This window comes from Neurospora hispaniola, assembly GCF_033458365.1.
Source record: "Neurospora hispaniola strain FGSC 10403 chromosome Unknown B0T23scaffold_4, whole genome shotgun sequence".
Taxonomy (NCBI): domain Eukaryota; kingdom Fungi; phylum Ascomycota; class Sordariomycetes; order Sordariales; family Sordariaceae; genus Neurospora; species Neurospora hispaniola.
Genome location: NW_026944409.1, coordinates 221,883 through 233,820, shown reverse-complemented (window position 1 = coordinate 233,820; position 11,938 = coordinate 221,883). Strand labels below are relative to the sequence as shown.

Genomic DNA, 11,938 nt, shown 5'->3' with positions numbered 1-11,938 from the left:
CCCTCTCTCCTGCTTCAATACCACTGTCAATGTCAAAGATCTCCTCCTTTCACCTCAAAGCCGTATGCTAAAAACTGTAAGCCATAGCCCACAAGACGCAAGACACATTGGGAAAGACGAGAGAGGATTCCCCAGGGACACGAGACGTAGACAAGACTTTCACTATAGGAGATCAACATCAGGTATGTAAAGTAACAACCATCCAATACCAAGTTGACGACATAGAAGTATCCAGACAGAAAACAGCACACACAAATCGCAAGCAAAAAAGAAACCGGAAGGGAATAGAATAACGAATTCGCAATTTAACGCCTAGCCTCCATTTCGATTCCGCAACTCTAATGAAGTCAGTAGGAATCTAAGAAAAATAGAAACTCCGTACAATACCATCAACCATTAAGCCATCCAACCTCCCTCAATTATAGCCTACGCCTCCCAATCGTCATCGCTCGACCGATCCTGCTCAGAATCCCAATCGCTCAAGTCATCATCCTCATTCTCTTCGTCTTCCTCCTCATGCACAACCCTACTAGCTCCCCTCGTAGCCCTGGCTTCTCTTCGACCTCCCACCGCGCTACTCTCCCCTGCGCGACCGCGGTAGTTGTTGAAGGCTTCGTCGCCGTAGGATTCGTTGCTATTGTCCGAGTCCTCATCTTCATCAGACGAGTCATCATTTTTCTTGCCCTTTTTCGTGGCCTTCGTGGCTTTGCCTTTACCCTTGTCGAGAGCTTTGCCCTTGCCCTTATCCACCGCCTTCCCCTTCTTCTTTTTCTTCCCCTTATCACTTTCCTCATCATCATCATCACTATCATCCTCCTCCTCCTCCTCAGCCCTCCTCGCCTCCTCCCTCTCTCTCGCCCTCTTCTGCCTTCTATACAACTTATCTTTCAGCCTCTTGGCATTTAACTTTCTGAGCTCCTCTCTTCTCTTCTTCTGCTCTTCTGTCATTTCTTCTTCGTCTTCCTCATCTTCCTCATCTTCATCCTCGTAGTCATCCTCCTCGTTCTGCTTCTTTTTCTTCCCTTTCTTTGCTGCGGCAATAGCATCCTCTGCCTCGCGTGCCCTTGCTCTCCTCTCCGCTTGATACTTCCTGTCGCGATGTTTCTTCCTTTCCTCCTTGTCACGCTTGATGCGAGCGGCGCGTTGTGTGGCAGTCTCGTTGGGTGGAATGGGGAGCGGTTGATAGACATCGGGATCGGCGTCACCGCGGCGACGTTGACGGGGGAGCGGGGCAGGAGGGGGAGGGGGTGGACGAGGTTGGCTTCCTGAGGGATGAGGTTGGCTTCCAGAAGGACGAGGTTGGCTTGCTATAGGACGAGGCTGGCTTCCTGTAGGACGAGGTTGGTTTCCTGAAGGACGGGGTTGGGTTCCTGTAGGACGGGGTTGGGTTCCTGTAGGACGGGGTTGGCTGGGGGCTGCACCGGCTGGACGAGTTGAGGCTGAACGAGGTGCTTGTGTGGTGGGTGCCGATGGGCGGGATGGCTGTTGGCCTGTGGCACCTGCTGGACGAGTTGAGGCTGGTCGGGCTGCTTGTGTAGAAGGTGCAGATAGGCGAGGTGCCTGTGCAGCGGGTGCAGCTGGGCGAGATGATAGCTGAGCTGGAACTCGGGGTTGTGGTGCCGGTGCTGGTCTCGGAGTAGGAGCCGGTCGAGACTCGGGTTGAGGCTGTGCTACAGCATCCCTTCCACCTGCCCTCGCCGTCCTCCGCTCCGCAGCTTGCTCAGCAGCTTGCTGTCTTTCCGCCTCTCGTCGAGCTTCTTCCTCTTGCAGTTGAGCCACCAGTTGAGCTTCTTCGTCCGAGTCATGTGCAGCAGGCCTATTGCGAGTGCTCCGCGTAATGGGCGCAGCAGGAACCGGGGCAGCAGAGGCCCGGGCCCGGGTAGTACGGGATGGGGCCGGGGCAGGAGCAGGGGCAGGAGCAGGAGCAAAAGGATCATCAGGAGCAGCGCTGGAAGCCGCACCAACACCAGCACCTCTACCTCTTCTAGAGGCAGTAGCTCCCTTCCTCCCCTTCTTCTTCCCTTTCTTATCCTCCGGCGATTCCTCATCCGGTTCCTCGACCTCAATGATATACTCCCTTCCATTTGCCCACGCCCTCATCATCCTCTCTCTCCTATCCACATCTCTCGGATCCAAAGTATCCCTAAACCTCTCCCTATAACTCCTGATAAACCGCTCCAACGCCTCCCTTCGGACCCTCGCCTCGCCCTCGGCAAAACTTTCCGGATCTTCTTCCAGGTCTTCTTCTTCTTCGTCTTCGCCCCTGTCTTCCATTTGCGGTGGCCTTGGAAGAGGTGGATGTCCATGATACCCATGCTCAGGGATGAACTTCCCTCCCGTATGGTCTGGCGGGGGTCGGTTAAGGACGGGCTCTCGGTCCTCTAGGTGTGCCAGGACCCTTTCTCTCATTTCCCTGAACCCCGTGACTGCTTGATCAATTGCCCCACGCATTTGTTGCTCTAGCTGTTGGTCGTTGAGGATGGCACGGGGTGTTCCCTTGACTAGAAACCTGGCGGGTGTCCTGAAGGGGGCACGGGGACGTCTACCTGGGAGCGCTGGTCGATTGACGGTGTATTCGTATCGGGCTTGCCTGTCAAATTGCTGTCGAGAGGTGGGAGAGTAGTTAACGCGGTTATTATGGAGCTCCAGCAGGTAGGCGCGCTGGCGCGGAGTATACTCGGGGCGGAGGTGGGGAGTGAGGTAGTCCGGATGGCGGGGATCGCGGTTGTCGACCGGGGGTGGAGTTTTGGGTAGCTGTGCTTCTTCATTGTCGACGTCGTCAACGCCGCCCATGGCGACATCTTCGTCGTTGTCTTCTTGTTCAGGCGTAGCGTCCCTCTCGGCATGCCTGTTTCTGTTTCGGTTAGGAGAGTGGAACATGCTGTCCCCCGAATACTCGGACCACCTGTTGGCGCCGGATCCACGAGAGCCACGAGAACCCCTCGATCTGCGAGAGCTACCAGAATGTCCACGTCCAGCACCATCACCATCCTCCTCCTCATACTCGCCATCCTCCTCCTCCTCAGTATTATGATCCTCATTGTCATCTTCATCCGTCCCCTCAGCACTAGACCTATCCTCATTCCTCTCCCTATAACCAGTGAACTGATCCCTATCGTCCGACCCCGGTTCATACCGTCTGATCGGGCCCGGACTGGGTCCCTGACCAGGAACGAACTTGCCACGGCCTGGAATAGGGCGATTTTGAACGGGCTGTTCTCTCACTGGAGGTGCACGGTTGACATGTTTGATTCTAGGTTGTCGGGGTCTGATGGGGGAGGGGATACCTGGTTGTGGAGATTCTTGTTCGGGGTTGGGTTCATCTTGGGCGGCGGCGGCGGCGGCCGCTTCGGCTTTTTGGAGTTGGGCGTCGTGGCCTATGTCCATATTTTCGTTTGGAATGCTAAAAAGATCGTCTTCGTGGCCAAAAAGATCGTCGTTGTCTTCTTCTTCAACGACGTTCTCGACTTCGTCATCGTCCGTTTGAGGTTGAGGTGGGAATCGGCCACCAATTGATCGACCTGGACTTCTGATTATATCTGTGCGTGCTGCACCTGGTGAATGGAGAGGGGCAGAGGGTCCACGTTTTGTGCTCCGGCCGGCGGGTTGAGGGGGTGGACTCCTCCCGTCGTCGTCACTGGAAGTCGACTCACGACTTGAGATGGAAATGGGTCGGTGGGGGCTGCTTCCCACCCTTCGACCTGGCCTTCTGCCCTCTGAGCCCTGTGAAGATGGCTGGCTTGGCGGATCGCCTCCAGGTGCAGCAGCTTGTGCTCGTCCCGATGGCGGTTGACGCTGGGACTGACCTTGACCTCTTTCAGCCTCTCGCCGGCCTTGAGGCTGGGAAGTTGCCGGGCGTTGACGATCTCTCTGTCCGTCGCCAGCATCCTCATTGTTACCTCCTTGTTCTTGCTCCGGCTCGTCAGGGGACAATTGTCTTGCCCTCTTGCCTTGATTTCTCTTCTCCTTTAGCCATTGTTGCGAGTTTTCAAGCGAATCACTCCTGTCTCGCTTCTGACCTCTACGTTCTCCGACATCACTCTCATTTTCATTTCCTTCAAGGACAGTAGCCATGGGCCTTCTTTCCCCAATAAGTCCAGGCGTCACATGCTTACTCGGCACAGCACCAGCACCCGCACCAGGACGAACAGGCGTACTCCCCCTCGGCAGCGGCACCGACGCCGGCTTCTGACTCTTACCATCAGGCCCCCTCTTAATGGGTTTCCTCTCCCTCGTATCTGCCTTTGCTTTTGCAGCCGCTCCCGCCGCCTTGGTCTTTTTCTCCCCTTTTACCTGGTCCTTCTTAGCCGCGGCATCATCTTCAGCAGCTTGTCCAGTTAATCGAGGCCGTTTAGCCTGCGGTTGTGACGAAGATTTGTCTGCTGACCGTTTCAGTGGTCGTTTCCTTTTTTTGGGTCTGACCACTCTTGGTCTGCCCTTTTTCCCAGCCGTGGGGGAAGGGGGTGCGTCGTTGTCATCGTTGGAGGAGCTACTAGTATCCGTTGACTTGCTCTGGAAGTTGAAGTTGATCTTCATGCCATCGATGATTTCCGATAGCTCACTTCTTGGTCTCTTGCCATGTATCTGGGGGGTGTTGGTTGGTCTCGGAGCTGGTGCCGCTTCGAAGTCGAGACGGCGAGCGAGGTTATTGTTCCGGGTCTGGCTTTGAGGAGGGAGTCGACGTCCTCCAGGTCGGAAGAGGGCGGCGCTATTGTCCACGGTAGGGGCTACCAGTACTGCTCCCGGGGTGGGAACACGGGCAGACGGCCGGGAGCCTGGGGTTGGTTGAGAACGAGGTGGACTAGGCGTGACGTTCTGTCGCCGGGCGAGTTTGGCACGATCCCGGCTGGAAAGCAGGTCTGGGTCGATATCCCAGTTGTCTTCTTGCTCTCCATTCCCTTCTTCACCGGCGACATCAACATATGCCTTACCATCACCTTCATATGCCCAGGTCGCTTCCAAATCCGTGTCCTCACTCTCCCCAGCACTTTCCGCCACCCCCTCTTGCTCCCTCATGCTCATACCCGGCGGATCCTCCACCAAAACACCTACCGCCCGCGCGGCAAAGACCTCCGTCAGCATCGTGGCTATCCACTTCGCGTTATACTCCCGAATCGCGTCCGCGCCATCTTCCTCTCCCGGTTCTTGACTTTCTTCTTCCTGGTTGGCAAACGCAGAAGGGATCATCGTGCCCGAAACGGACCTTGCAAGGCGCGCTATACGAGGCTTAGCGTACCGCGCCATCTCGCTGACGTCGTAGACAAGTCCGCCTATGCCACCAACGTTTACCCATAGGGCGGGTTCGCTATTGACGATGCTGTTGTGGGCCCATTGGGCTAGGGTTCGGCCACCAGCGTAGACCAGCTTCGCCCATTGAGCGGCTCTGCGCTTGCGCTGGGTCCTTGTGGCGAGGGTTTTGATGCCGTGGTGTTTCAGCTCGCGGAGAGTAATCTGCCGAGTGGGAGGGCGGTAGATCTTCCCCTTGATTACATCGGCTTTGAGTTTGGATACTTCGCGAAAGATCTCGCGCAGCTGTTGACCTCGCCTAGTCTCGCTGTTATGGAGTTCCGTGATATCTTGACCGTAGAGTTGGCGGAGAGTTCCGAGCGCTGAGGGGGTAAGCCATGAGCGATATGGAGGTCGGCCGTTGCGGTCCTCGATATAAGCAAAATCGTAAATGTAACCGTTAAGGACCAGGCTCCTAGGGCCGAGCTGGTGATTTGGCTGGACTTCCGGGATTACGAAGCCGATCCGGAGGTGTGCAAACTTTTTCAGGACTTTGGATAACCTGTCCTTTACGGTCTCCTCTTCGGTGTCCTGAGAGGGGCGAATGATGCAAGAGTATGTTTCCTGGTCAAGGACATGCTTCTCGGTGAAGATGTCCGTGACATTGTGAGCGGCGTTGAGGGCTAGGCGTCTGGCGCCGCCGGGGTGGTCTTCCACATACTCTGTGGTCTCGTTAACTCCCATTCTTTTGGGAAGTGAACATGTGGGAGGATGGAAACACTAACCAGAAATATCATAGACATTGTTTCGGATGCGAATATACATCCCTACTTCCTTGAAAGCATGTCGTCCAAGCTCCCTTTCAGTAAAAACATCCAGTGTCCATCTCGGCGGGGGTTGCATAATGTAGTCCTTGAGAACTGCGCACCGCCACGGCCACAGCAGGTTCCTGAGATCCACGGGGTTCTTCTTGTACTTATGGCAGAACACGGTCAAGTCCTGGCAGGTTACAATGTTGTTGCGGACGAAAACCTTCAAAAAGCCATCGTGTTCCTCTGGGATGCCTGGTGGAGGGAAGAAAAGGTGGTGAAGGTTAGTGGTTCTGCTGGAAGCGGGTGTTGAAGTGACTGGTGACACCTGAAGTGACTTACTACTAAGATCAAAAACATCCCTCCCGATATACGCCCACCTTGGCCCCCCATCCCGTCCATGAAACTCTCTCACCTCTTCCAGCGTTCTCTCCTGCAGGAGCTTACCGCGAAACAGCGTATGAGCATTTGACTGGAGATATTTCTTGATCGTGTTATCGATGACCACCCAGCCTTCGGGACAACGTTGGGCAACGTGTGACTTGACTGTGCTGCTTTTTTGGTGGGGGCGGTGGTAGCAAAAAAGGCCCTGAGCGGTTGATTCCCACTGTTCAACTACATGAGCTTTTCGTTAGCACCGCTGGGTCCGTCTCTCACACGTCAGTAATACCTATGTCTGCGATTTTCTCACTTCCGCTTACTGTCACTCGTAGTGTGGATAAACAAAAGGGAACGCAAAGCGAATGAAAAAGGAAACACAAAAAAAAAGGGAAAATACTCACCACCACCACCAACATCATAGATATGTCTTTCCCTGCGCCACCTTACCAACACCCACCTCGGCCCAGTCGTCTCTTTTAGAGGTCGGCAATGATCAGCAACCTCCCCCCTACTCCAATGCTTTTTTGTCCTCCACACATCCTTCACGTCTGCCAAAGCCTCGTCACCATTATATGTATAGAACGATTTGGTGCCGCCTTCGGCAGGCCACTCGAAGTACGGTTGTCCCAAATTCTCCCAGGTTTCGTCAAAGTTGTGGAAGTTGTAGTGGGCTAGCAAAAGTTGAAAGGCTTCAGACTTGGAGAGAAAGCCAGACTTGTAAAACTCGTCCAGAACGAAGCGGTGGCGGTTGTTAAGTTGCAGCTGGGAGAAGTTGAGATCGTCGGGGAGGGGCTGGTTAGATCGGATAGGCGAATTTTGCTGTGGGGGAGAGAGCGAAGAGAGGCTTGCGTATTCTATGTCCATAGCATCAGGATCAGTGTCATCCTCTTCTTCTTCCTCCTCCTCCTCCTCCTCCCCGTCGCTATCATTGACATCGTGGGTTACGGATCGCCAGGCTTTTTGGGATCTGCCTGCGCGGAGGGGACCGCGACGGCGGATAAGACCGGCACCGGGGTTACCGCCTCCTCGGCTACCACCATCACCGCCTCGTCTACCGCGGAAACCACGGCCACGAGGTTTGGAGATACCGCGGGTGGGACCCCGGCTCTTCATGGCTTTCGAGACACCGCTCAGTTTCCCAATGTCCAAAACCATCTTTAGACGACTGGCAATACCCTGACCCTGACTCTGTTCCTGACCGCCCATCTCAATGTCACTATCATTATCACTGTCGCCGTCACTGTCGTCGTCACCGTCGTCGTCACTGTCATGATCACTATCACTCATTTCATCATCACGATCACTGGCATCAGATGCCCACGAACTGACAGGCGACGACGGCGCGCTCCCTAGGAACGCACGATGTGCATTCCTATTCCTCCGCTTCTCTTCCGCTTCCGACACTTCCACCACGTCGCCGACCTGATTCGAGCCTCCCTTCTCCAAGCCCATGACCCAGTCCGGAAAGGTAAAGTTGAAGGGCAGCCAGCCCTCAGTTTCAAGGCCGCGGAGATCCGCCTCGTGGTCGAGTGCAGCAAGGAGCTCATGTGCCAACTGCCTAATGGCATCCAGCAGCCCTATGGGAGTCGGGGTGATGGTCCAGCACCTGCGCCCATCGCGAAGGGCTGTGGAAATGACATCGACACGGGCGTCGTAGGCAGTGTGAGACGCGTATTTTTGGCCGTACAGATTCAACGTGGTCCAGCTCTTGCCCGCGTCGTCGCCATATACATGGCGATCGGGAAATCTCCACCTCGTTCCCTTGACAAGAGCGTTGATGCTCGGATGCCAAAGGTTGGGCGCTTCAGTCTGGAAATTCTTTTGCTTTTTTTTGAACCTGACCGCTTTCCTTCGCCAGGGAATAGCCGCTCTCATGAGGTGGAGCAGAATGCGGTAGACGAAGCCCAGGGACTTGGCCGGGCCGGCGCGTTGCTCCCATTCCTCGATCCTCGTCTGAAGCGTGTTGATCATGGTCGTGCAAGTCTTCTCGTCGTGACAGGAGGCGGCATCGCTGAACACTTCGACGCAGTTGCGGCATCCCGCGAGGGAGTAAGGGGTGCGTTGCCAGTAGGCATAGGCTTGGGCGAAATGGTCATTTTGTCCTGAAATACCGCGCCAGCGTTTCCATGCTTTCTTGCGGAGTTGGAGGTGGTCGACGCAATCTTGGTATCTAGCGGCTATTTCAGGATATGCGTCAAAGTTTTGGGGGTTGTTGGGGTTGGGGACCACGGAGAAGACGCGGGTGATCTCGTGCTGGTCCAGTACGGGGGTCCTAAAGGGGCGGGGTGGCCGTAGGGCGCCTCGGCCTTTGGTTCCTACCAACACGTCCCAAAAATCTTGGAGTTGGAGGGAGGCTGCGAAGAAGGCGGGAATGGGATACCTGTCGAAGGATATGGGCTGACCTGAGGGCCAGTGAATATGATTGTCGATGGTATAGTTACTTGAGCTATATATCCAATTGGTGTCTTCAAATGTGTATAGGGCCAGCCCATACTGCCGCAAACCGGGCAGTGTAGACGGAATTAGATCATTTTCTGTGCCTTCTGGGGTGTAGCGAAATGTACCACCAAAGAGATTATTTTCGATTGAATAGCCCAGCTCAGCCACCCACTCGCTGTTGTAGACCTAGGACCATTGTCAGGCAACGTAGCGGGAAGGAAGAGCCGGTATGACTTACTGGTTCGTACGTATCAGGAGCGTCACCTTCTTTAAGCAATGCGGCAAAGTTAAGCGCATGCTATATCTCGGAGCATGTGGTCAGTGAGAGACAGGCTTTGTGGGAGGAGGAAAAAGGACCAACGTACCGCCAATTCGTGTATCATCTGGACAAACGTTAGCATACTCATCCAAGCAAGAGGAATGTGACGTCAGATAATACATACCGTAACGGCAAACTGCAGACGAGCAATGTGCTTTTCGCCGTATCGAAGACATTCCGCCGGGTTGTTGGTACCGTTGTTGTCTTGCAGCAAAGTCCTCAAAATCCGAGCATTCATGCGAATGACGACAAATTGTTCGTCTGTCCTCTTGTCCTTTGCAAGCATTGTATAGGCGGACGTGACCTTGTCCGACCTCGAATTTGCGAAGCCAAATGCATTAGGATCGTCGCCGTCAAAGAAGGACCAAACAATGCGGTCGGCGAGGTCAGTGGTCTCGTTGTAAAGCCGTATCCGTGCGGCCTGGGTCAAGGGGGCATCTGGGTCACCGTGAGCTTGAAAGCGCTGGGCCTCGACGCCGGTCCGTCTGTTGTATCTTTGGTACTCGGTTCCCGTAATTGGGTCCCAGTCTTTTAACAAGAGGGCGTGTAGCCACTTGGTACACTGGGCCTCGGCAAAGATTTTGTTTGCCATCTCTACGCAGATGCCCAACTCGGCAAAGACGTCGGGATTGTCGATGGACCAATGGGGAGCGGTGAGAGACGTGTTGGTAATGTCGACGGGGGACTTGAGGTCGTACCAGCGGGCCTTTTGGAAGATTGGGTGCCACATTTGGGGGTTGACAGCGATGGAGGCTTCGCTGACGGGGGGGAGGCCCTGGTGAAGAGAGGCGAGTTGCCAGGCCTTGAAGCCATCGTTGATCTCTTGCTGGAAGCGCTCGGCCAAAAAAAAGGTATCCAACTGGGGCGGCGACGGGATGGGCAGAGGATCTTGACGTGCAGCTTCTTCATTGCTCATGTCCATGCCCAAAGCGGGCAAGGAGGGATACTGGGTTTCGAGACCCGACTGACCAAAGTTTATAAAGTAAGGGTTCATCCAGCCGCCATAACGCCGAAGCTCTTCAGTATGTGGATATTGTGGGAGAGAGTCCTCGGTATCCGGCCCGATCTCGCCAACGGAGGCGTATGTTGCGCGGCCCATGATGTTGATGTTGTCGTGCTTGCTGTTGTTGTTGTTGTTGTTGTTGTTGTTGTGGTGGTGGTGGTGGTTGTTGAACGTTGTCGAGGAAGCATGATGGACAAGACGTGTCGAGTAGACATGTGGAAGTCATGGGCATTTTGGGATCGTGGCAGCTCAGTGGTAACTCGGGCACAAGATCAACAAAGGGGACAAAGGGGGAGGGCCGCAAACGTCAATAGCAATTATGTAGCTTGAAAGCTCGAGTCGAGACACAATGAGCCGAGCTTTCTTTGAGACAGCGAAGGGTGAGTGTGGGAGATGATGTCTCGAAGCATCTTGCCTCATGGGACAAGTTGAGAATGAACATGGTATTGTCATGGTGAAATACATCATGAGCTATGGCATACGCTGTCTTGTCCTCTCGAAAGCGTATTCGATAAGAGACATCATGAGTTGAGGACTCGAGCGTCGAGTGTCCAAGGGAAGATGAGCAGAGAACAAAGAAAATGACATGCTCGCGGCTGAGCTACAGCTTCTGCAAAGGAGAAGAAGAACATCAAAGGAGGATCGAAAAGAACAATGAAAGAAGCTTGAACAGGTATGGCCTCGGTAGCTCATAACGACCTCCAGGCCTGCCCATGAATGAGTCTTGTTGGCTGTACTTGGTCGTGACGGATTTGAGCGACGAAGACAAAATGGGATGTGAGAGATGTCCAAATTAGGCTGACGATACTCTTATCGATAAGGCGCCTTGTCAATCGACCGGACATCAACTTGTGAGTCCAATGATGACCCGGGAAAAATGCTTGATGTTGCCTGCTCTGGTGACTTGAAGTTGTCGGGTTTCCTCCCTCAGTCAGCTCATTAGTACCTAGGTACTTCCTTCTCGAATGCAAAATTTTCACGGGGAGATGCCCCTTCCGCACGACATACCAGACAGGAATGAACCCAAGGAAGGCACATTCGAGCAGAACTGCAGCTTGCAATCTCTCTCTTTCAAGAAGTGGAACTGAAGACATAAAATGAAGGACCTGTATTGGGAAGGGACTGGGCAGAAGAGAAACGCAAAACTGAACACTCTGAAAAAGGAAACCGCGCATGCGACCAGTCTCAATGTAAAACTCATTGCTCCTGCCGTAGTCACGCCGTAGTCGAACCCCCGAGGCCCTCATTTTTTTGATTCAGTCGACCAGAACAACCAAGTAAACGAGGAACTTGAATCGCGCCGAGTTCGCAGCGATTGACATGCCACCATGGTGTTTGTTGTTGGCTGTCCACGCAGTTGGCGCCATGACGCCCAGGCGCCGCAAGTGACATAAGATGGACAGGGGAAAAGTGACGTTAAAGAAAGGGCCAAGAGGTCCAAGACACAAGACAAGCTTCCATGTTTGCCAACCTCGTTGTCGAATGTGCACACGTGGGCGACGCCAAGCGGCCAAGGTGGTGCAGTGCTTGGTGATGTTGACAGTTCGCCGACGAGACCTAGGTAGTGGCGGGAGTGGGAGTGATGATAAATTTGGAGACTGGACCGCCCGTTCGTCGCCTTGCCCGGTGCAGAGGAAGAGGCTCCAGAGCAGTCTTGTCGTTTTCGTCAATGCTCTCAACGCTGCCTAAATGCTTATGCCAGAAGGGGTCCCCCTCGGCCTCAACCTCCAACTTCTGGCATAAGCGTTTAATGACCCAGCC

General features: G+C 54.3%; 1 protein-coding gene across 1 annotated transcript; it reads right to left on the bottom strand.

Annotated features, from left to right (window-relative positions):
• Nucleotides 1–426: 426 nt before the first annotated feature.
• Nucleotides 427–10,273, bottom strand: B0T23DRAFT_428375 (uncharacterized protein; the record flags this gene model as incomplete). The annotated part of the gene is made up of 8 exons (XM_062840130.1): nucleotides 427–5,948; nucleotides 6,012–6,290; nucleotides 6,378–6,650; nucleotides 6,864–6,889; nucleotides 6,952–9,041; nucleotides 9,094–9,153; nucleotides 9,221–9,238; nucleotides 9,299–10,273. The coding sequence occupies 8 exons, from the start codon at nucleotides 10,271–10,273 to the stop codon at nucleotides 427–429; spliced, it is 9,243 nt and encodes a 3,080-aa protein (XP_062692518.1).
• Between the last annotated feature and the right edge of the window lie 1,665 nt (nucleotides 10,274–11,938).